General features: G+C 36.3%; 2 protein-coding genes across 6 annotated transcripts in view; one reads left to right on the top strand and one right to left on the bottom strand.

Annotated features, from left to right (window-relative positions):
* The window catches only part of LOC129754870 (protein tincar), a 473333-nt gene that overhangs the window by 334149 nt on the left and 113650 nt on the right, over positions 1-25534 (bottom strand). The gene's annotated exons all lie outside the window — the stretch shown is intronic.
* LOC129753397 (uncharacterized) lies at positions 7348-8574 on the top strand. The gene has a single exon (XM_055749217.1). The coding sequence runs from the start codon at positions 7348-7350 to the stop codon at positions 8572-8574; it is 1227 nt and encodes a 408-aa protein (XP_055605192.1).

Below are 25534 nucleotides of genomic sequence, written 5' to 3'. Positions count from 1 at the left end.
TTTTTAGCGGAGGAAGCGGTTTATGTTCTGCTTGCAGATCGATAACAGTTGCGCTTTGAATCGCGAGGGCGTTGAAGACCGTTTCAGGGTCTCTGGCAGGTTGTTGTAGAGTTTACTGGCAAAGTAGCTGGGTTTCTTTTTCCCGTATTCCGTCCTTACACGGGATAGGCGGAGATGATTTGCGTTTCTGGACAAGCGGTGCGACGCCATTCTCTCGAGGCGCAAATTGTGGTGGGATTCTCTGCTTGTCAGGAGTTTGTGGGTGAACATTAACGTTTGGAATTCCTGGGCACCTCGTATTGGAAGTATCGAGTTGTTCATGCCATATAACAACTCAGAAGGATATAAATAAGGCAACTTGAAGATAGTCTTGAGGACACGGTTTTGCATGGTTTGCAACTGACTTAACTGAAAATTGTTACCTTCTTATCAGTCTTTCACACCATCTTCGCATATTATGGAGGTAAATGCTTTATTTTTGTAATTTTCATAAGAAAAATTATAGTTTAGATATGATGCTTTGTATATCATACTTTTAAAACTTCAACTGATTGATATTCTAATATTTTTCCTCTGAAGTTCTTAAAACAAATTCCGATTTACCTTATTCATGCTAAGAAATCTGAAATTTTATTTCGATTCTCATAGTGAACACTTAATCATGTTTTTTATTGGATACCTTGAAATTTGACTTGAGCATGCGCTGGGTTCTAGATGCCTGAATCTATTTACCTAAATTCTGGTAAATTTATCTTAACTCTTAGTCTAAATTTTAAGCCCTATTTCAAAAATGCATGTTTTTATTCGATTTTTCAATTTAAAATCCTACTGTTTGAATTGAAAAATGTATACAAGAATCACACAAAAACTTAGTAGTATGTTACACCTTCTGCCTTCGGTGCGTTTACTATATAACGAAATAAAATGGTGGCATCTTATTTTATTTGTTTGTTTCCGGAATTTTTCCCGCATGGGAAATTTCCGATTCTCAAAAGTTAAAATTAAACTAAATCAGAAGAAAATATTTTCGAAACCAAATAGAACAAGTACTTCCAGGTTATGTCGTTTGTTAGAAATTTGATGTTTGATTTTTAAACGTTTTGATAGTTTTTGAAAATTTGTAGTGTGTATGTATAAGACAAACAAGAAATTAGGTTTTTTTTTAAATATTTTATCAACAAATGAAAACTTGAAGTATGGTAATGATTACAACAAATTTACAGCATTTTTGAACAAAATAAACTGACGATCAATTTTAATGTGAAATCGGGCGCTAAATCCGATAATGAAATTCATTAAAATCTCAGTAAAACAGTTTTTGAGTTATGTTCCAAATATGAAATTTGAGAAAAATAAAAAATGTACTTGAACTAAGTTCAAATATCTCGGACTGCATAACATTAATTTGAAATTTCTTTTGCATATCAAAGTTGAATAAATTTGCTATAGATTATCTGAACTTCATTTTTATATTTGATCAATTGTATTGTTGATATGAGTGACTTTATGATAGAAAAATTATAGAAAAAGGCATTTTTTAAGAGAAAATTTTGTTTCAGTGAAAGTTTTAGACTCGATGGTAACATTTAAAAATCTGATTTTCTATTGATCTTAAATGTAAAATCAAAACAAAGATGTCAAGTGGTTATTTATCAAAATCGGTTAAAAATTGAAGAAGTTACGGTTACTTTACCATTACAGTAATTTTCGCATTTTTGAATAATTTAACGAATCGCAGTGTACTAATCATAGTATAGGAAGATTTAAACATGGTAAACCTCAATCGTTCTAAGTCAAAATTAATTCTTAGTTTATCCGAAGGTTACATGCCATATTTCAGATAGATCTGACCATGGGGAGGGATTGCAGGAGTCTAAAACTTGAATTACATTTTAAGGTATTAGGAACAAAAATACTGGTTTTTCATAAATAACTTTTTTCTTCACTAGTCGATCGCTTTTTATGTAATATTGATTGATCAAACATTGAAGTGAAGTTCAACTGATCGATAGCAGATTTATTCACCTTTGATATACAAAAAAGAGATTCCAAATTAATGTTATGCAGTTCGAGATATTTGAATCTTAGTTCAAGTACTTTTTTTATTTTTTCAAAATATCATATTTGGAGTATAACTCAAAAACTGTTCTACTGAGTTTTTATGAATTTCATTTTCGTATTCAGCGCTCAATTTCACATTAAAAATATAGGTCGGTTAATAAAGTTCACGATTTGTTTTCAAATTTTGTAATCTATTGTTATTTTTGAATTTTGATAAAGGTACCGTAAGCTCAATTGAAAACAGCTGAAAATAAGTAAAGTCACGTCTTATAAAAATTATCATTATTCAATTCATATGAAAACAGCACTTGATCATAAGATCTTTGTAAAATAGTATTTCAGAAAATTAGTTGACCGAGTCAGGATGAATAACCGAATTAATATCTCTCTTTCAACGTTCTATTAACATCAATTTTTTTTCATAAAAATAATTCGATAATTTTGTCAGAGTCTTCAAAAAAACTACTCCAGTTTAAACGTGTTTATTAGATTTCTGTTATATTTTCAAGTTTCGTTTCAACAAAACGTGTTTTTCTGAAAAATGAGCTCCTGATGCAGATTCGAACATCATCAATTCTGAATCAATGTAGAATATTTCCAGTAATAAGATAGATGGTAAGCTTAAGTTAATCTTAGTTTTCGCGATGTGAATTCAATCGAAAACTGTCTGATTTCAGCGTATGAATTCACATCAGAACTTAAATGTCGCAGCATTTGGATTTTTTTTTAATTTTTCTCACTTAACTCTTCATTCAGGTTTTTAAGGTCTATTTGTTCCAGATATTCGTAAAGAAAGTGCAAAACAGTATAAAATCTTTAATTTATTAACCCTATGAAAGTTAACTACGAAGACTTAACGTATTAAAACATCATAGGTGTGAAAAAGTTAATTTAGTTTTGAAAACTTTTTTTACATTCACTGCAATGCACAATATGCGTAAGCTGAGAAATAGTTTATGATCGAGAAATTTTTCTACGACGATTCTTTGCTCAACAAATGTAGGGGCTGAGTTCAAAAATCTATTTTTTTAAATGAAATTCCCGACTTTTTTACTTATTCATCAAAACATTTTCCCGATCTTGCTTCACAATCCTGAAATAAACGACTATGGATTGTAAAGTTTCAAAGAAAAAGTTTCGTCATGATGAAATGAAGGAATTTATATTTTTTTTTTTGTTTCGATTATAGTCGTTTTACCATCATTATGGCATTCGCGACTTTATCAACGTTGCAGTTGGCGGATCGTTATTGAAAAACTATCCGGTACAACTGCGTTCGATGTTTACTCTTGGGCTTGAACTCGCGGACATCGGCTCAGGAGGCAACAGACTTGCCAACTGAGCTATATCACAAGCCCAAGGAATTTATAGATTTGGTAGTTTTGTTTTAAGAAAAAAACCATTCATAATTTTTCCGGTCTTCATTTGAAATTCCTGTTTTTTTTCCCGGTCCCATTTTCAATTCCCGGTTTTCCCGGTTCGCTGGTCACCCTGACCCATTGGCTGGTGCACACTTTTACCAGTCATGTGATCGATCAGTTTTTAACTTCAATTCGTCAAATCTGTGTTTAGGGTGGCAGAATCATCTTACTTAAATTTCCTCTACTTTTTGGCCCAATACTTCCCTTTTGAAAGAAACTGAGGGCAATTTGGTGGATTTTAAACGTTTTAACTGAAATGTCTGCTGGCAAAAATGAAGCAAACCCATTATGAGATTGAACTCCAGATAACGACTGTATTCGAAAAACAAAGCAACATTTTTATCTGTGAAAAACTTTTGAGCGGATGGATGAAAATTGATGAAATTTTTAGTGATACTATTTAGTAATGAAATGTTCACATGTGCAAAATTTAGTGACGATCTGTTCAGTAACTTTTGAGATTATTAAGTTTAGTGACAGAAATGTTTAGGCAACATAACATCTCTATTGCACACTTTGATCTATCTCTTACTCTTATTTAAATTTTAGCTTTCTGTTAGATCCTCTAGAACTATTAGGACAATTTACTACATGAGTTTTGACCGCATAGTTGATTTCAGCTGTTTTGGAGTCTATCAATGGGACTTCCTTAGATTTTTCACGATCCTGCCCAAAAATTTTTATTCAATGAATTCATTCATTAGACTCTATCTCAAAAACTACTGGACAGATCGCCACAAAATTTTGCACATGGCAACATTCTCTTAGCAAGTGGTATTACTGAAAATTTCATCAATTTTCATAAAGCCCTTCAAAAGTAATTCACTAGTGAAAGTGTTGCTTATGATCGGTTAGTTAAGATGGTCGGTTGTATGTTTATACAACAGTACATTTTTAAAGCTTTTAAAACAGAGAAAACCAAAGTTATTTTGTATTATTGAAAAAATGGGCCGGATAGTGTTTTTACAGACAACAAAATGCTTTCAACATTTTGTTTGTCCGATAACTAGGAAATTAGCTATCAGCAACAGTGTCCCATTTCTAAATAAACTAAGCTTTAATACTGTTCTTTATTATGGTTCTTTAAACGCACCTTTATTTATATTTTTAATTTATCTTTAATCAGTGGAAAACCCAGTTGTAACTTCAATTTACTGATAAGGGCCAAAATGAACACTTGTAAGTGGGGTGAAACGAGCACCAATTGCTGCACAATTCATAGGCTATGCTTATTTCGTCAACTCACAAACAACTCAGTCTAAGTGCAAACATTTAACAGGAATTCTGGAAGACGAGATTTGTTAAACATGTCTGAAAATCATGTCAATAATCTGTCTTGTCGAAAACTTTACGCTCAGAATTAAAGCTTTTTGATATTTTTCGAGAATTCCAGTCATTTGAAAAAAAAAAATAATACAAAAACTGCCGAATAATCTTATTTCTCTTTCGTTCACAAGAGCAATATCTTAAAGCATTTCTGAAAGACTAAATTGCTAGAATTATGATGTGTTAAGCTAAGGATGATACATAGCAGTTCGTATCGTTCTCAATCTCCTCGCCAATCTTCCCTTAAAGCCATATTTCAGCTATAACAATTTATTTGCCTCTTCTGGGTCCTTTTTCTCGAACAATCATCTTCATTTTTATGTTCTAGCTTCAAGAACCCAGCGAAATTTTTCCAAGGTAACAAAGAAAGAAAAAGGAAGTCTACGTGGTGCACTTGATGCAAGTCTCGAGAATCTTCCCCTTACGCGTCTATTTTCAGGAGAGGAGTGAAATTGACCATCGTCGTATCAGCCTCCTTCCGTCCTGCTTCTCCCCGCCCACGCGATAAAGGACAATGCGTTGTCATAAAACCATATTTTACAGCAGCAGGATGTTGCTGGGGAAGAAAAAGCGAGGCGGAGACACTTTACGAGCCGGAAAAAATATATGTATGTTAATCCAATCGAGAAAAATTGGCGATTGCTCTCGACGACGGCGACGACTGTCTCAATTTACGATTTTTTGGAAAGGTTTTCTTTTATAACGACTGAAATAAAGTGTGAATAGCCATAACTAATTTTGACGATTTTAAATTAAGCTATTGTTACAGACCTTTTTGACAAAGAATATCTATAAAATAAGGTTTCAGTTTTTCTTGAACAACTCAGTATGGCCGATATTGGAGATTACTTTTATTTCTGGTACCCAATCGTCTTGGTTTGACGATGATGATTAGATAAGGACGAATATTTTTAAATCGTAGATGTTCTAAGAGATAAAAGCTTATATATTCAACCCTGGTAAAACTGCTTTATTTTCAATCTAGTTTAGGCTTGCCAGATACTTTCAGAAAAAAGCGGGACATTTCACGAAAAAAAAGCGGGACACAGCGGAAAAAAGCGGGACATTTAAGAAAATTTAAAAAAAGCTTAAATGTGTAGCCAAACTTATACGTTTATCATCAGTCAAAGTTGTTCATAGAAAAAGTACACTAAGATTTTTTTAAACGCAGATTGATTTTGCTCAGTTTTTCTTACACGACTTCTATTTACACTGATTTTTGACATATGCACCGTTTTTTTCCACGGTTCTCGCAACTTAACACGTTATTTGAGAGAAAATATTTTTAAGTCGTACATGTGAACGGCAGATTAAATAGCGCATTAAAATCATTATGTAATTTTTATTTAAAAAAACATTTTGTTTGGTATTTTGTTCAAAAGTTTGAAAACATCAAGAAAACTTCCACCTTTATACACTTTGGACAATTGAGTCAAAAATGGTGGTGTATAATGTTTGGAAATTAAACTAAGAATCTGGCGAAAAAGTTTATCTTTATAATTCTATAATTTATAATTATCTGCAGGCATCTCAAACAATATTCTTTATCATAGATTGGCTTACGTGCTGCAAAAACACTTAACTGAATCAGAATCTTACTGTAATGCTACGAGTTTTATATTAATTCTGCATTGTCTTGTAAAAGTTATGAAAAATGCTGTTTATTCTGAGATTTTCTGTTCATCATAGAATTTAAATTGAGACAAAATTTTGATTTCTCGGAATCAGTCAGTTAACTTTGTAAAAGTTTTACAAGAAAAAAGCGGGACATTTTGAGGAAAAAGCGGGACAGCGGGACATTCAACAGAAAAGCGGGACATGTCCCGCTTTTGCGGGACGGATGGTAACCCTAATATAACAGGCACTGGGGTCCCTCGAACAGTTTCACTCTAACTATAATAGTTAAGTGGGCCCCCATAAGTAAGCATTACAGAAATTTTCCCACAGGTTTTTGGCTGAACAAATAAAAACAAATTTTTACAATACCTGGCAATATTTTAGCATTTGATCTTAAATTTTACAACATAAAATCCGGACAAATCTAGGCAAAATTAAGTGATACTTTATTCGAAAAAATCTATAAGAAGGTGACTAAAACCAGCAATTTTTTGACGTAGAATTACGTCTTACGGCAACACTATAGGGGGGCAAATTGAAATTTGCGATCGAATCTCGCGTCACGAAAAACGCCTCTTTCAAAGACATCCTATCTAAAGGATTATGACGTCATCACCAAGCCAAAACAAAAAAAGAGAAAAAAAAAGAAAACACAGATGCCCCGCCTCTTGATGAGTTTTGATTTTCCATGTACATACGAAAAGTATAAAAACAACGGGGCGCCAGCGGCTCGGTTTCACGAGTTCATTCGCAAGTGAAACGTCGTCACGTTCAGACGTGCTTTTGGATCGCTCTCTGCATATTCGCTCTCCTACGTGCTTTCTCACGAATAGTTCGCGCTCAGTATAGTTTTTGTTTTGAATAAAGTGTTGTTGGTTGTATTCCTGCTGGTGCTGCTGTCGAAATTTATTTTTCGGTCTTCATGGCGGAATCTATTCCGCCCTGGGGGCCCGTTCCTGGTCCTTCTCATAGGAACTCGAGGACCGTTCCCAGATGGATGGATCCAAACGACGTCCATGGTGAGGTTCGCTTCCTCGTTCTGAAAGCTGCCGCCAACTCCAAGCTGCCTCTAAACCCGTTTATCATCGCTAAATCGATTGACCAGATTGCCGGTCGTATCGATGGTGCCAGCCCAACCGATGGAGGAAAAACAGTTTTGCTGAAAGTCCGAAGCCAACAACAATTCGATAAGCTTCTACAACTGAAGAAACTTATCGATGACACTCCGGTCACAGTTGAGCCTCATCCCACCAAAAATACCTGCCAGTGTGTTGTTTCGTGCCGAGAAGTAGCGGAACTTGATGAATCCGATATTTGCCAAGCCCTGCAAGAACAACAAGTCGTCAAAGTCTACAGATTCACCAGGAAAGTCAACGAAAAAACCGTTCCCACCAACACAATGGTGCTCACATTCAAAGGCACCGTTCCCCCAACACATGTCTGGTTCGGTTACTTGCGTGTCCCCACGAGGCCCTATTACCCACGCCCAATGCAATGCTTCCTGTGCGGAAGGTTTGGCCATACCAAGGCTAAATGCCCAAACCCTCCTATCTGCCAAAACTGCGGAGAAAGTACAATCCATCCGGACTGCCCCAACCAGCCACACTGCATCAACTGCCAAGGTAATCACCCCACAAACAATCGTTCCTGTCCTGCTTACCAACAAGAACAGAGCGTGACTCGCATCCGTGTTGACATGGGAATCAGCCACTCCGAAGCCGTCAAGGTATTCCGTTCTCAACTCAACATCGTCACTCAATCCAAGGTGCAACAACGCTTAATCAACGACAACACTACTTCCATCGATCACAACCGGAAAATTATGGAGCTGGAAAAACAGATCACGGATCTAATCCAACAAAACATCGAACTGCAAACAAAAATCCGAGAAATTGAAAGTAAAAAGAACATCCCAAGCGACGATTCGGATACCACCTTGACTGATTCCAACAGTGAAGCATCCATGGACACTGCCGACAACTCCCAACCGCTCTGCTCTACCCCGAAGCGTGGCCGAGGTACCGAGTCCCCCGAAAACATCTCTCCAGTGAGGATAACCAAAAACAGGAGACCATCAAATCAATCTGACTCTGATTTCGAGATCCCTAGGTACGGTAACCAATCAACCAAATTGTCCAACCATCGGTAAGTCGATTTATTTCTTTCATTTCCACTACCCCTCTACTACGCAGATACTAGAACAATCTCCTCTCACTCTTCGCAATGGCTCCCAACATTCCTACACATAAAGCCACTACCAACCTGGCAATACAGTGGAACATTCTAGGTTTTAAATCCCGCCTATCTGATATTCAAATTCTCGTTGCTAAATTTTCTCCTATTATCTTAGCATTGCAAGAAACTCTTGTCCCAGACACTGCCATCAACCGAAATTCCATCAAAGGTTATCAGCTCATCACCCACAAAGATCCCCTCAATCCCTACAGTAGAGGCGTTGGTCTCGGTATCAAAAATGGTTTTCCTTTCTCACCAATTCCTATCCAATCCAACCTCAACACCATCTGCATTCGCCTACAGGCTCCAATAAAAATCTCAGTTGTTTCCCTCTATGCCTCACCATCCCTCCCCTTCCAAGACTTTGCCAAAGGCTTCGAAGAACTCATTCGTCAAATTCCACCCCCCATAATACTATTAGGTGACTTCAACGCTCATTCTACCGAATGGGGAGGTAAAACAATTGACCGTCGTGGTCGTTTCCTCGGGGATTTTACCCTAGCACAAAGCTTAACCATCCTGAACAACGGCTCCCACACTCGTATCTGTCCCAGCTCAGGAAACACTTCTGCTTTGGACCTTAGCATCTCCTCTTTGTCACTCGCATCTAAACTTAGCTGGAACGTTCTGGACGACAGTGGAGGAAGTGATCACCTTCCAATATTAGTAAAACTAGAGCACCCGACCCCTATAGCCGCCACCAGACCCCGATGGCGATACCAGGAAGCCGACTGGCTCGGCTATCAAAATCATGTCGATCATCTTCTTTCACTCTCTGTCCCAAACAACATCGACTCCTTCAACACGATTCTTCTCGAAGCCGGCACCAAATTTATTCCCCGAACTAATGGTACACCTGGTAAAACTGCTGTCCCTTGGTGGGGCCCTGAAGTCCGTGAAGCAATAAAATTAAGAAGAAAAGCCCTTCGAACACTAAGGCGTATCCCCAACGACGATCCACGAAAACAAAACGCCCTTGAGGTATTCAAAAATGCTAGATCTTCCGCCAGGGCAGCAGTCCGCACTGCCAAGACAAACGCATGGCAAACTTTTACTGAGGAAATCCATCCAAATACCCCCTCTAAAGTCCTCTGGAACAAAATCAAAGCTCTAAATGGAGAACCTAGGAAAAACCAATTTCACCTTCTTTTAAATAGACACTATACCAATGATCCATCTTCACTAGCCGACGCGTTTTCCTATCACTTTACCTCCACTACTTCTACCCTCAACAACAACAATCCAACCACCACCAATCAGCAACCCCTTCCACCCGTCGACTCACCTATCTCTACTATGCTCTCCACCCCGTACAATAACATTTACAATTCCGACTTTAGCCTTGAAGAACTCCATTCAGCTCTACGTAAAGTTAAGGGTTTGTCTTCCGGCCCCGATGACATTGGATACCCATTTCTCAAACACCTATCCCTCCTTGCCAAAACCACCTTCCTAGATATAATAAATAATATTTGGAGCGAAGGACACATTCCTGAGGAATGGAAAAAAGGGCTGGTCGTCCCTATCCCAAAACCACAAAAAGACCCCTGTGATCTTGACAGTTACCGCCCAATCACCCTTCTAGATTGTGCTGGAAAGATCATGGAAAGGATGGTCAACCATCGCTTAAACACAATCCTTGATCAAAATAACCTTTTAGACGACCGACAGTATGCTTTTCGCCCCGGCCGCTCCACAGACGACTATCTCTGCTTTCTGGAAAACATTCTTGACGACTCACTAAACCATCACCAACATATCGATCTTCTCTCCCTGGACCTGTCCAAAGCATTCGATCGTGTCAAAAGAGAAACAATCCTAATGTCTTTACAGCAATGGAACATTGGTGGTCGCATGTACCAGTACATCCACAGTTTTCTTTCGAACCGCACGATCCAGGTCATTGTCAATGCTACCTTATCCAACCCGAAACCTGTCTTCTCAGGTGTCCCACAGGGATCAGTGATCTCTCCAACTCTCTTCCTTATTGCCATTAATTCCATATTCCAAATCATTCCAAATAATATCAAAATCCTCGTCTATGCTGATGATATCCTTCTGATATCAACGTCTCCTTTTGCCCGTCTTACTCGTCAGAGATTACAATCAGCTTTAGACATTGTAGCAAATTGGGCACCGACAGTCGGATTTATTTTCTCCCCAGACAAATCCAAACTCCTCCACCTTGGTCCCAATAGAAAGAAACTCCAAAAACTCCCTCCGGTAAAATTTTTTGACCAAACCATTCCACTAGTCCACTCCACCCGTCTTCTTGGGGTTTGGATTGACGATCGCCTTTCATTTAGAGTTCATCTTGACCAAATTAGAAAAAACGCTACTAACAAAATCAACTTACTCCGCATCCTTAGCAAATCACCTAGTATGGCAAATCGAGATTCACTCTCACGGTTCTTACACGGATGGCTACTGCCGTCTACCCTCTACGGTATAGGCTTCGTAAGTCGAGCAGGTCCACTCCTATACGAAAAACTTGAACCGTTATACAATAACTCCATTAGAATCATAAGCTCTGCCTTCTGTACCAGCCCAATAACTTCATTAATGGCGGAAAGTGGTCAGGTTTCATTTAACTATCTGATTGCCAAACACTTGACTTGCAAGTCCTTGCGATGGCTTGCCATCGGCGGCAATAGTGATTCCCCTATGATACATCGCAATAACGTAATACTAAGCGATCTCATCAACACACCTATTCCCACTATCTCACAAAGAAGAAAAACGTCATTCAAATATTGGACTGAGGAAACTCCTCCCGTAGATCTCTCTTTGTCTAACAAGATTAAAGCCGGTCAACATCCACTAACCGTTTTGCCACATTTCCATACCCTAGTTGAAACAAAATACAACGATAGTCCCCATATCTACACCGACGGTTCTAAGACCATAGATGGCAAGGTAGGTTGTGGTATTCACGACACGATTAACAACAGATCTATTGCTCTACCACATCAGTGCTCGGTATTCAGCTCTGAAGCTTTCGCTCTGTTAGATGCACTCAAGAACACTCAGACTTCTAGCCCACCTATAATATTCTCCGACTCAGCGAGTGTTCTTAAAGCGGTCTCCGGGGGAAATATCAAACATCCCTGGATAACATGTATTTCGGAAGAAGCCTTGAAAAGAAAAGCAACCCTCGTCTGGATACCTGGCCATTCAGGTATTCCCGGTAACGTCGCCGCCGATCGCCTGGCTCTTTCCGGCACAGAAAAGACTCCATTATGCATTCCCATCCCACAACAAGATGCATATCGATACTTAAAAAGTCAACTGATTCTTGCTTGGGAGAGAAACTGGGTAGATAATCGAACCGCCAAACTGCGCGAAGTAAAAAACACGACACTTAACTGGATTGACCGTTCCAACCCTCAAGAAAGAATCGCTCTAACACGACTCCGAATCGGTCATACCAGATTAACCCATTCCTACCTCCTCGAAAAAGACAACCCACCCATGTGCCCTTCTTGCCATTGTATCATCTCTGTACGCCACCCCCTCATTGACTGTCTTATATACTCCCCTCAAAGAGCAGCATGCCAATTGGGCAATAGTATTCGCAAAGTGCTATCGAATTGTCCTTCTGAAGAGAAGAAACTCATCAACTTTCTCCAAAACACCGGTCTTCTCAAAGAAATATAACCCTTCACCCTTAATTTCCCCTCACCCTTTTCCCTTCCTAATCCTCCAAAAAAAAAAAAAAAAAAAAAAAAACAAAAAAAAAAAAAACAAAAAAAAAACAATACAACAAAAAAAAATCACAAAAAAAAACACAAAAAAAAACAAGAAAAAAAAAAAAAGAAAGAAGAAAACTACACACACACACAGAAACATAAGGATTGGAACCAACTACTAGATTATACCTATCTCTTGTTACTCATATATCCGGACATATATCCGTCCTTCGAATTTGTTTCCTAGCCTATCCGGACCTGTGTGCCGTTCGAACAATTTGTTTCTGTTATATCCGGACTTGACTGCCATCAGGACTACCTGTTTACTCTAAAACCGGACTTAAGTACCGTAAGAGAAATCAGTCTTGGTATATCTGGACTTGGCTTCCGTTAAAATAAATTGTTCACTTATCAGCCGGACTTGTGTGCCGTACTTGGAAACATTTCGATAATGCTTAAGATCAAGAAATATAGGAAAAGGGAAGAATGCCACAGTGTGGTAAATTCCTGGAAAAAAAAAAAGGCTCGGTTTCAGTTTCTTTTTGCTCGTCGTCGTGTACAGTTCTCCTGCAATTCGATCTGCGTTTGGACCCCACCAGTGGTAATCCAACGCAGATATCGTTTTGCAGTTAGTTTAGTGGAAGCCAGCGAAGCAGAAGGATGGTTCAGCAGCAGACATAACGATTTGGCGGTGCTGGCGACTAGCAGCGGTGGTGGCGACTAGCAGCGGTGGTGGCGACTACCAGCGGAGGATAACCAGCGGAATTAATGACATGTTGGCATGACATTTTGACATGACATTTTTACATGACATTTTGACATGACATGTTGGCATGACATTTTGACATGACATTTTGACATGACATTCTGACATGACATTTTGACATGACATTTTGACATGACATTTTGACATGACATTTTGACATGACATTTTGACATGACATTTTGACATGACATTTAGACATGACATTTTGACATGACATTTTGACATGACATTCTGACATGACATTTTGACATGACATTTTGACATGACATTTTGACATGACATTTTGACATGACAATTTGACATGACATGTTGGCATGACATTTTGACATGACATTTTGACATGACATTTTGACATGACATTTTGACATGACATTTTGACATGACATTTTGACATGACATTTTGACATGACTTTTTAACATGACATTTTGACATGACATTTTGACATGACATTTTGACATGACATTCTGACATGACATTTTGACATGACATTTTGACATGACATTTTGACATGACATGTTGGCATGACATGTTGGCATGACATGTTGGCATGACATTTTGACATGACAATTTGACATGACATTTTGGCATGACATTTTGGCATGACATTTTGACATGACATATTGACATGACATATTGACATGACATTTTGACATGACATTTTGACATGACATTCTGACATGACATTCTGACATGACATTCTGACATGACAATTTGACATGACATTTTGGCATGACATTTTGACATGACACGTTGGCATGACATGTTGGCATGACATTTTGACATGACATTTTGACATGACATTTTGACATGACATTTTGACATGACATTTTGACATGATATTTTGACATGACATTTTGACATGACATTTTGACATGACATTTTGACATGACATTTTGACATGACATTTTGACATGACATTTTGACATGACATTTTGACATGACATTTTGACATGACATTTTGACATGACATTTTGACATGACATTCTGACATGACATTCTGACATGACATTCTGACATGACATTCTGACATGACATTCTGACATGACATTTTGACATGACATTTTGACATGACATTCTGACATGACAATTTGACATGACATTTTGGCATGACATTTTGGCATGACATGTTGGCATGACATTTTGACATGACAATTTGACATGACAATTTGACATGACATTTTGACATGACATTTTGACATGACATTTTGACATGACATTCTGACATGACAATTTGACATGACAATTTGACATGACATGTTGGCATAACATTTTGACATGACATTTTGACATGACATGTTGACATGACATTTTGACATGACATTTTGACATGACATTTTGACATGACATGTTGGCATGACATGTTGGCATGACATGTTGGCATGATATTTTGACATGACATTTTGACATGACAATTTGACATGACAATTTGACATGACATTTTGGCATGACATTTTGGCATGACATGTTGGCATGACATGTTGGCATGACATGTTGGCATGACATGTTGGCATGACATTTTGACATGACATTTTGACATGACATTTTGACATGACATTTTGACATGACATTCTGACATGACATTCTGACATGACAATTTGACATGACATTTTGGCATGACATTTTTACATGACATTTAGACATGACATTTTGGCATGACATTTTGACATGACATTTTGACATGACATTTTGGCATGACATTTTGACATGACATGTTGGCATGACATGTTGCCATGACATGTTGACATGACATGTTGACATGACATTTTGACATGACATGTTGACATGACATGTTGACATGACATGTTGACATGACATTTTGACATGACATTTTGACATGACATTTTGGCATGACATGTTGGCATGACATGTTGGCATGACATTTTGACATGACATTTTGACATGACATTTTGACATGACATTTTGACATGACATTTTGACATGACATTTTGACGTGACATTTTGACATGACATGTTGACATGACATTTTGACATGACATTTTGACATGACATTTTGACATGACATGTTGGCATGACATTTTGACATGACATTCTGACATGACATTTTGACATGACATTTTGACATGACATTTTGACATGACATTTTGGCATGACATTTTGACATGACATTTTGACATGACATGTTGGCATGACATTTTGACATGACATTTTGACATGACATGTTGACATGACATTTTGACATGACATTTTGACATGACATTTTGGCATGACAATTTGACATGACAATTTGACATGACATGTTGGCATGACATTTTGACATGACATTTTGACATGACATTTTGACATGACATTCTGACATGACATTCTGACATGACAATTTGAAATGACATTTTGACATGACATGTTGGCATGACATTTTGACATGACATGTTGGCATGACATGTTGACATGACATGTTGACATGACATTTTGACATGACATTTTGGCATGACATTTTGGCATGACATTTTGACATGACATTTTGACATGACATTTTGACATGACATTTTGACATGACATTTTGACATGACATTTTGACATGACATTCTGACATGACAATTTGACATGACATTTTGGCATGACAATTTGACATGACATGACATTTTGACATGACATTTTGACATGACATTTTGACATGACATTCTGACATGACAATTTGACATGACATTTTGACATGACATTTTGACATGACATTTTGACATGACATTTTGACATGACATTTTTGCATGACATTTTGACATGACATGTTGGCATGACATGTTGACATGACATTTTGACATGACATTTTGACATGACATTTTGACATGACATTTTGACATGACATGTTGGCATGACATGTTGGCATGACATGTTGGCATGACATTTTGACATGACAATTTGACATGACAATTTGACATGACAATTTGACATGACAATTTGACATGACATGTTGGCATGACACTTTGACATGACATTTTGATATGACATTTTGATATGACATTTTGACATGACAATTTGACATGACATTTTGACATGACAATTTGACATGACATTTTGACATGACATTTTGACATGACATTCTGACATGACATTTTGACATGACAATTTGAAATGACATTTTGACATGACATTTTGACATGACATTTTGGCATGACATTTTGGCATGACATTTTGGCATAACATTTTGATATGAGATGTTGGCATGACATCTTCATGAGATCTTCACATGACATGCCAAGTTTAAATGACATGTTGTCATGATATTATGACATACAATTTTGACATGGCATTGCATGTCGACATGACATTAAATGTAGACATGACATTGAAATTTGACATGACATTTTGGCAAGACAATTTGACATAACATTTTGTCATGAAATTTTGACAGAACATGTCATGAAATTTTGAAAGGACATGTTTTCGCGACATTTTGAAATGACAATCAAGCTTGCTGCCATCACGGTTTGAAATGACATGCAATGATGATGTCATTTTGACATTAGTTCTAAGCATTTCATTATACTGCAATTTTTTTGTTTATGTAATCAATACAGAAATAAGTTAACCATAGAGAGTTATCGTAATTCTACGCTCACTACACGGTTGTAGCATGATTACAACCTCTTCAACTTTTTTTTTATCGAAACACGTCAGCAGCGTTCAAATCTCGTTTAAAACTCCAAAAAAAAGCAGGCACAAAAATGAGCCTAATTTAGACCTTAGTTTGGTTTATTTGTCCACGTTAATTTGAAATCCTAGGGAATGTGGAATGGAATATATAGTACATCAATTTTTCTTGTTTATTGAATAAAGTAAATATTTCAGAAGTTTCCATCGAATCAAGCATTTTATTCTGATAAGGAACTATTTTCTACTCACTTAAATAAAATGTAACTGCTTTTACGGGGGATAGATTATTTTTTTGTTAGATTTGTCAAAATTGAAAAATACAGAAATTTATCAGTTTTTGGAAAATTATCAGTTTTTGGAAAAAAAATTGCGAAAAGTGAAAACAGTGTAGAAATGAAGAAAAACATTGAAAATCGTTTTTAATTGTTATTTTTCTTATGCTTTGATGGGAATAAAATTAATGAAACCAGAAATTCTTATTGAAACTTTTCCTGCTAATAGTTTTTTTTTTGTTTCTTTTTTTGTTTTTTTTTAAATTTTTTTGTTTTTATTTGTTTTTTTTTGTTTTTGTTTGTTTATTTTTTTGTGTTTTTTTGTTCTGTTTTTTTTTAGTTCAATTGCGAATTCCATCGAACGATTCTCTTAACATAAATATTTTCAATCTCGTCTTTTTCCAGGTTTATGATTCTTTGTCTTAGACATGCAATTTTCATTTTGACTCATTGTTTTCGAAGGTAACTTTTGCCACAGTGAGTTGAGCTTTTGAAAAAAGCTTGTCAATTTTTTTTACATTTTTTTTCAATTATTTTTTTTAAATTTCAATTTTTTATCCGCATTACATTTTAAAAATTTCAAAACATTAAACGAACACATTTTTTGTGTTTTAAAGATATGAAAATGAAATAAACTTTTGAATTTGAAATAAAAATTTTGCAATTTCTGCTTTCCTCTGATTTTAACTTTGATGCTCAGTTTTGTATTTGAATTTGAGATTTTTAACTGTGGGTCTAAATAAAATCCTATAAATTTCTGGGTTTGAAATTGTCAGTTTTTTTTTCAAGTTAAATGTTTTTTATTTCCAGAATTTTCAGTTTTAACTGCTATTTTTACATGTTAAGTGGTAAGCCAGAAAGGCCCGTCAGCTTTATTTTATCGAGACTTACTAAAAATATGAACTAGTTTTATTTTCGGTTGTCAAAACATATTTAAAATTTCTCTCGCACAAGGGGTATTAGAGCTTCAATTTTATTAATTTGATAACCTACCTAACTACTACTATAAATTCTTAAGACTAAGCTAGCAGATCATTTATGATCTGATTATTGGATCTGGCGCATGACTCTCTAAATCTAGACAGGACTATTGATTTCCGTACTCTCAACATCTGAAGACTAGCTAGTTGGTGGATTTCAGAGTTTCTAGTTCTTGGGGGACTGTTAAGAATCATTCGAAGGAAGTTATTCTGGATGATTTGTAGCCTAGAATGGAGGGTATTACTATTAGCGCATGTCTCCCAGACTAGTAACGCATACTCGATTAGGGGAAGGATTATTTGCTTGTAGACTGCAAGTCTATTTTTAAGGGTAAGGGAAGATTTTCTGTTTATAAGGGGATAAAGAGATCGTTTCATGATTGTGCATTTTGTAGATATTTTATCTATATGGGATCTGAATAGCAATTTGCTGTCAAGGGTTAGACCAAGGTAAACTACTTCACTCGACCATTCAATGGGAGTGTTGGCAAGACGAATTTTTAAATTACCAGGTGGAACAAGCCGAGATGATTTTGAGTGTGGAAATAGGATAGTTTGTGTTTTGGCCGCGTTGATATAAATCTTCCAACTGTTATAGTAGTCAGATAGAAAATCTAGACCTTCTTGTAGTTTTCGTGTCAGAGCTCGAATCACTCGACCCTTATAGATGATGGCTGTATCATCTGCAAACATAGATATTATGCTACCACCCGAAAGGGGAGGAACGTCTGAGGTGTAAATATTAAATATTGATTAGATTGAATAGATATTGAAATTGTCTGCATCTCCATGGAATTTGTATTTAATTATATTGTATTTTTATAATTTAAGATTCTTTGTCTGAAATCTTAAAATTACTTCCCATTAGCCATGAAGGGAATATATATTCCGCTTTCGATGAAGCTCATACCAAGTGATGTATATTTGAATGAGAAAAGTTTTAATATTTATCTGTGAATTTTTCTAATTCAGAGTTTTTGGGTGGTGATAGAGTAATTAAATAAAATGTTGATTGAATTTTACATTTAACAGCTCTAATCAGCATTTTCATTTTCGGATAATTGATTAACTCTTCCGCAATATTTGCACGTCGATGGATTAGGCATTATTGTTTGAAAATATCCGACATATATTGTGGTTATTTGAAGGCAATACAACGAACTCCTTACAGTTTCTTTGTTTGTTTCAAATATCATGCCCATGTCCCAGAAAACGGACAGCATATGAAAAAAATTTGTTTCATAAGGGCACCGTGAAAAATTGTCCCGGGACTCCCCAGGTGTTGAATCCGGCTCTGGTTAGGAAATCATTCTCGTATGTCAGAAGTCTTATGAACCACCCTAAATTTTTTCCGATAAAAATGACTGCTTATGATTGTTTTTAAAGTTTGTGTAAAACATCAAAAGCGTTTAACCTAAGAGGAAGTTTTTAAATTTCATTCCTAGACCAGTGTGCAGTAGACTGGTGCATAGGGCTATTATTACAGATTTTTTATTACTAAATTTCATTTTTGAATTCAGCACCCGATATTCTATATTAAAACATGGGTCAGTCAATAAATTTGCGATTTAAAAAAAATTAAACTAGTGTAATGACCCCCACACCATACACGAAATGTCAACGAAATGCGATGAAGGCACACATTCAGTTTCGAACATCTCACCACAGTTAAATTGTTTCGCGTTACAATTATCTACAATCATGTTCCTCATTGTTTGAACAACAAAATTCTGCAATTCTAAGCTATAGAGTAGGGTGGAGGAAAAGTACGACCTCCTGTTTTCAAAACAAATTGCAGTTGTTTTTCTTAAAAATCAGTGACGACATTAATTCCTTAGACCTTTATCTCTCTTCTAAAAAAATACGAAAATTATCGAACGACGAATTGGATAGCAGTAGTGAAAATGCTAAACTTATATCGAAACGTTCATACTTTTACCCCACCTTCTGAAGACAAAGTTAGAATGATGTGGGGTAAAAGTACGACCATTTTAATTTCTACATTTCTGCATGAAGTCAAGTGATTTTTTTTATATCAACCTTTGCTTTCAGCAGCATCTTCCGTGCTCGACACAAATCTTACGCGTGGGCGAACAACCTGTGCGAGCTCATCACTATTTGTTAATATTTAACAAGATTACTATAGCATACTGAAGGCTTATTTCAGAACATGAAGAGTGCAATTATGATGATTTTATATACATTTTGCCGAGAATATCCCTACGAATCTTAAGTCGATTGTGCCAGCTCGTGCTTCAGTCAATTGAGCTGAAACTTTCAGAAAATCATTTTTTCACCTAATGACACCGATCTGGAGGGTGCCGCGTTCAAAAAAGGGTTAGAAAAATCATTCCATACAAACATGGACTAGTCTACTGTGCAGTGGGGAGATAAGATGGAGGAAGGGGAGTTAGGATGTGAACTATAATCAAGCAAATGGAACGAAATTTGGCATAGTTTCTTGCAGTGGAGGATATGATTCAATCGAAAACGTTAACTGAAGAAGGTAGTAAGTTGCTATAATACTGGTATATGAACTTTTCATATACCGTGGTTGAATTAAAAGGAATCTTTCGATTGCTTTGATTCAGGATATGATTGGAAATATAGGATGGAAGATGAATGGTTTATTACATTTTTTTTCCCTATAACCCGAGAATTTATGTAACAATTCGACAAAATTTGACTTGGGAAATTATTTGGATATGGTTTTATGATTATTTGAGTCACCACCCTACTTCCTGTACCGTAATCACAATTTTCAACATATTTCGATTATTTTTTCTGTTAAGGGGAATGTGGCATGTTTTATTTTTTATTATACCAGTAATGGACTCCTATGAACATAAAACATGGATGCAGAAATTTATTAGACTTCTTAAAATTTGATTTAAAAATCGTTTTTGTCTCTGTTCAGAATTTGATGATTTGGGGTAACATTGATCAGTCTCTATTCTGACGATTTTAACGAGTTTTCTTGATCATAAAGGATAAAAAAAACACCTTCATAATAATAACATATGCAAGCTTATCAATTTTACCTTGATTTTTAACGTTTTATTTTAAAATATTTATAATCGAAAAAAGAACTATGATGCTTACATTTAGGGGCAAAAATTATAATAATTGCTAAATAGTTTCAGCTTCAAAATGCAAATGAAATTTTACCTTCACACATTCTCCCAGGCCCTCTTACTAATTCCATTTTCATTTTTTCTTCAAAGTTAACGATTTGATAGGGTTCCTATCCATTTTTTCAATACGGGCTTACTTTTGGAAAATGTTCATATTTTTTTAAATATCAAAAATTTATCATTAAATGACTTTAACAATAGCATATATAACTGTTCATATACAAATAAAAAAAGTTGTTTTTTCGCATTAAACAACCCGTTTGCTTCTAAATGATTTTCATCAGCATTTTGAAATTTGATTTTTCAGAAAAAAATTTCAAATGCAAACCAAATTTTCCCTATTTGATACTTAATTAAAAGGCTTTCAAGCGTAGCAAACAGTTTTCAAAAATTCAAACTATATACTGAGTTATTGATGATAATGTGGAAAAGTTTATTGTTGGTCAAATTTACCCCGGTGATCAAAGTTACCCCGTTTTACGGTACCTAGAAAATGAGATATGTGGCGTTATCTAGATATCTACTTGAAATATTTCTATAGTGATTCCCCAAGCACCCAAAGGTCCCATAAAACAGGTACGAAGAAGCTTCCTCTGCCCCATCATAGATGTAAAGTACGTTCTATACAGCTCAAAATTTAATTTCCTAATGTTTTTCTAAATATCTCGTTCACAAAACCAAAAAATTTAAACCAAAAGTGTTGATAGTTCATAAAAACTTCACTCCTGATTTGTTTGGAAATAGAAATTTTTTAACAGAGCGCTGTGTGGGTCATGCCAACCGGGACAAACGGAGAGCGAATATAATACGCCATCCCCCAGCACGGCCGCTCATCAATGCGGTTCATCCTCATCGTGATTGCTATGTATCGCTGATACAACTGGTCTCGCCAGTACCCACCCATTGAGTAAGTGGCCACTTCCTCAACTTGGCATTTATGTGGTTTCCACATTTGGCGATCCTGCTTGGATCTAATTTTTGGCCAAACTGAGATTTCAAAAAGAATGTAGTTTGAACGTTAGAATTAAATAATTGATATTAGACTACAGAATTTATAGTTGGAAATTGGAAAAGATATAGAACAATTTCATGAAACCTGAAATCTTAGCAAATTAACTAAAGTAAATCACAAGTTGTGCACAACGAGCATGTGAAGCTGCGCCGGCGAGCATACTTCGCAGCGCCGAGTTGCGAGCTGAAAAAGCTGCACTTGCAAACATTCGTTACTGCGCTTAGTTGCGAGCTGGTAGAGCTGCGCCAAATTGCGAGCTAGAGCTGCGCTTGCGAGCAGGGATGCATTTTCTCTATAGAGAATCTCCGCGGTGCGGGTTTTTCGATTCCCCACGGAGTTTCTCTGCATTTCACCACGGAGATGTTAAACTAACACCACCGGAGAGATTATATTGAATTCAACACCAACGAGCGTGAGAGTGAGAGCTCTTATGTTCACCACATACACCACCGAGAAAACCGATCGATCCAGTTATTGAACACGTGAACATTGCAGGTGATTGTCTACATTTAGGGGTATTTCGAGTGATAGTATACTTGAAGGGGCAGTTCCAATAGGACTAGCAATGAAGAATCAGTTTGTTTATCTGAAGAAGAAATGTTTTACCAATCCAAATCTATTGCTTTCAAATCTTAAAAGATTTCAAAAAATAAAAATGTTTATTTTGTTAAAACTTTTTTTTAATTATTACAATTTTCTGAAAAGTTCGGGCCGAGTGAACTTATTGCATTAATCCCGGTAACTTTTTCAAATTTTGTCCCGGATAAATTCGGGCAATCTGGAATATTTCTTATTGATTGAATTGTTCAATTTTATGTGACATGAATTATTAAAAAAAAATGCAAAGAATATGGAAAAAAAAGTTGGGTTTTAACTTCGATTTTTGTTGATCCATGTTGAAAATGCGTACAGATCCCGTTCGTTTTTGGCAACATTCGATTTTGGCAACATTCGATTTTGGCAACATCCGATTTTGGCACATGTGCCAAAATCGAACGGTTTTTAGAAACAACATTACCTTTTAGTTTTCGTTATAAAAGGACCAAGTTAATTTAGACAAACCCCATAAATACGTTTTTATGTTCTGAAATGGTGATCAAATGCAACAATAAAAACAAAAGTTTTCAAAAAAAATTATACAGTACTCAAAAATGACAAAAAGGTGAAAAATTCAAAAAGTTTAAAAATAAATTCAAGCAAAAGGCTGAAAATGATAAAAAACAACTTAAAAATGATGAAGAACGACAAAAACAGCAAATATAATAAATGAAAACAAACACTTTAAACAAAATAAGAAAAGTGTAAAATGCATCAAAAACATGATGAAAAAAATTAGAAATGACTTCAAATGATCGGAAATTGACTAAAAATATCGTTTTTGATAATAATAATAGCTATTTTGTAAAAATAACTGAAAAAAAAGTTGAGAAAAAAAACCGTTCGATTTTGGCAACATTCGATTTTGGCAACACAAAATGTACGGGCGTGTTGCCAAAATCGAACGGGGTCTGTATTTGTTTTATTGAAGTGTAATATTGTTAATTTAATATATTGACATTACATTTTTCCACTTTGATGACAATTGTCTCCAGTTGCAACGATGGATTTTTTTGAAATAGATTTCGTTTTCATCAGATTACTAAATTTTTTAAGCTTATTATACCGGGCGTTCGTACATTGCTATCTACTCGTAGAAATAAAATGATGTTTTTGGTCGAAGTGATTTCTTGAATGTAAATCAAATGCTTTGGATGGTTTTTTGACATCTACCAAAATAAATCGATCAACAGATGCATCACTCAAAACGATTAATTTACGAACGCCCCGTAAGAATGGCTAAGGAATGGATACTGTCTTATGGCACATTGCTTTCAACTTCCTGCTTTCCTTACGTTCGGCAAAGCCAAGTCACAAAAAAACGCAGGTGATTCTCGCCGGTGAGGAAATTTGCCACTCTACGGAGCTCTACGGTGCAAACATTTATGCTCCAATGTGAGGATCTGGTGGCGGTGCGAGTTTAAGTTAGTGTATATGACACTCGAGTACTTCGATAGCAGATAAAGAGTGGTGAAAAACTAACAATCTCTCCGGAGAGTTAATGATAATAATACTGCGGTGTTGAAATTCTCCGGCTCCGTAAAAACACCACGGAGGAAAGCATCCCTGCTTGCGAGCATACTTTGCTGCGCTTATTTGCGAGCTAGAAGAGCTGCGCCTGCGAGCCGTATGGGCTGCGCCAAATTGCGAGCTGGAAGAGCTGCGCCTGCGAGCATACTTTGCTGCGCTTATTTGCGAGCTGGAAGAGCTGCGCCTGCGAGCATACTTTGCTACGCTTATTTGCGAGCTGGAAGAGCTGCGCCTGCGAGCATACTTTGCTACGCTTATTTGCGAGCTGGAAGAGCTGCGCCTGCGAGCCGTATGGGCTGCGCCAAATTGCGAGCTGGAAGAGCTGCGCCTGCGAGCATACTTTGCTGCGCTTATTTGCGAGCTAGAAGAGCTGCGCCTGCGAGTCGTATGGGCTGCGCCAAATTACGAGCTGGAATAGCAGCGCCGAATTGCGAGCTGGAAAAGCTGCGCCAGCGAGCATACTTTGCTGCGTCAAATTTTGAGCACATCGTTCAGAACTGTGTTGTGAACCGAATCACAAGAATTGCGCCTGAGAAAAGACAGTTCTGCGTTTAGATAATAGTAGATTGCGCTGAAAGCTGAAAGATTTTCGATACCGAGCAATCTATAGGGGAGAGTGGGGATACTTGATCCCCTTTTCTTATTTTCACCATATCTTTTTGGAAAAATTTAGCAACTCGTCGTCTTTGACATTTTCTGACAGCTTGTAACTTCAAGTTTATATGCTCCAAAAATTAGAACGATACTTGAACCCGTTGATGAACTAGAAGCATTTTCGTGGGAGTAAAAAAATTGCGATTTTTCTGAAGTTAGGGGAGACTTGATCCCCTATTGAAGGAGACTTGATCTTTTATTCAGGAAGCCCTAATCCTTGTATAAAAATCAAACAAAACCTCAAGATAGAATGTTAATTGACTATTTTGGTCATGTTTGTTCTCATTCCACAATTTATAGCAGACATAAGAAGAAAATTCTATAACTTTGTCTCAACGCTAATAACATTGCATACTTAAAGGCGCTATTTTTTATAATTAAGAGAAAATTAATTATTTTTGCTCTTTTCTTCAGACAATTGTTTGATAAATATTAGTTTTTGGATAAATATTAGTAATTTCGTAATCAGCTATCATAACGATCAATTCAGAAGAAGAATATGCCGTTTGGAAGGGGGATCAGTTGTACCCAACTCTAGGGGATCAATTGTACCCATAATCAACATTTTAGAAAATCATTTCTGAAAAAAGTTGAGATTTTTTCATTACTTTGAAAATATGGCATTATGAA

Source organism: Uranotaenia lowii, chromosome 3 (genome assembly GCF_029784155.1).
Source record: "Uranotaenia lowii strain MFRU-FL chromosome 3, ASM2978415v1, whole genome shotgun sequence".
In the NCBI taxonomy this organism is placed as follows: domain Eukaryota; kingdom Metazoa; phylum Arthropoda; class Insecta; order Diptera; family Culicidae; genus Uranotaenia; species Uranotaenia lowii.
This window is presented reverse-complemented; position numbering and strand designations above follow the sequence as displayed.

What these genes read in the sequence shown, in the direction of transcription:
- LOC129753397 (XM_055749217.1), top strand. Translation starts at nt 7,348, where the DNA reads ATGGCGGAATCTATTCCGCCCTGGGGGCCCGTTCCTGGTCCTTCTCAT.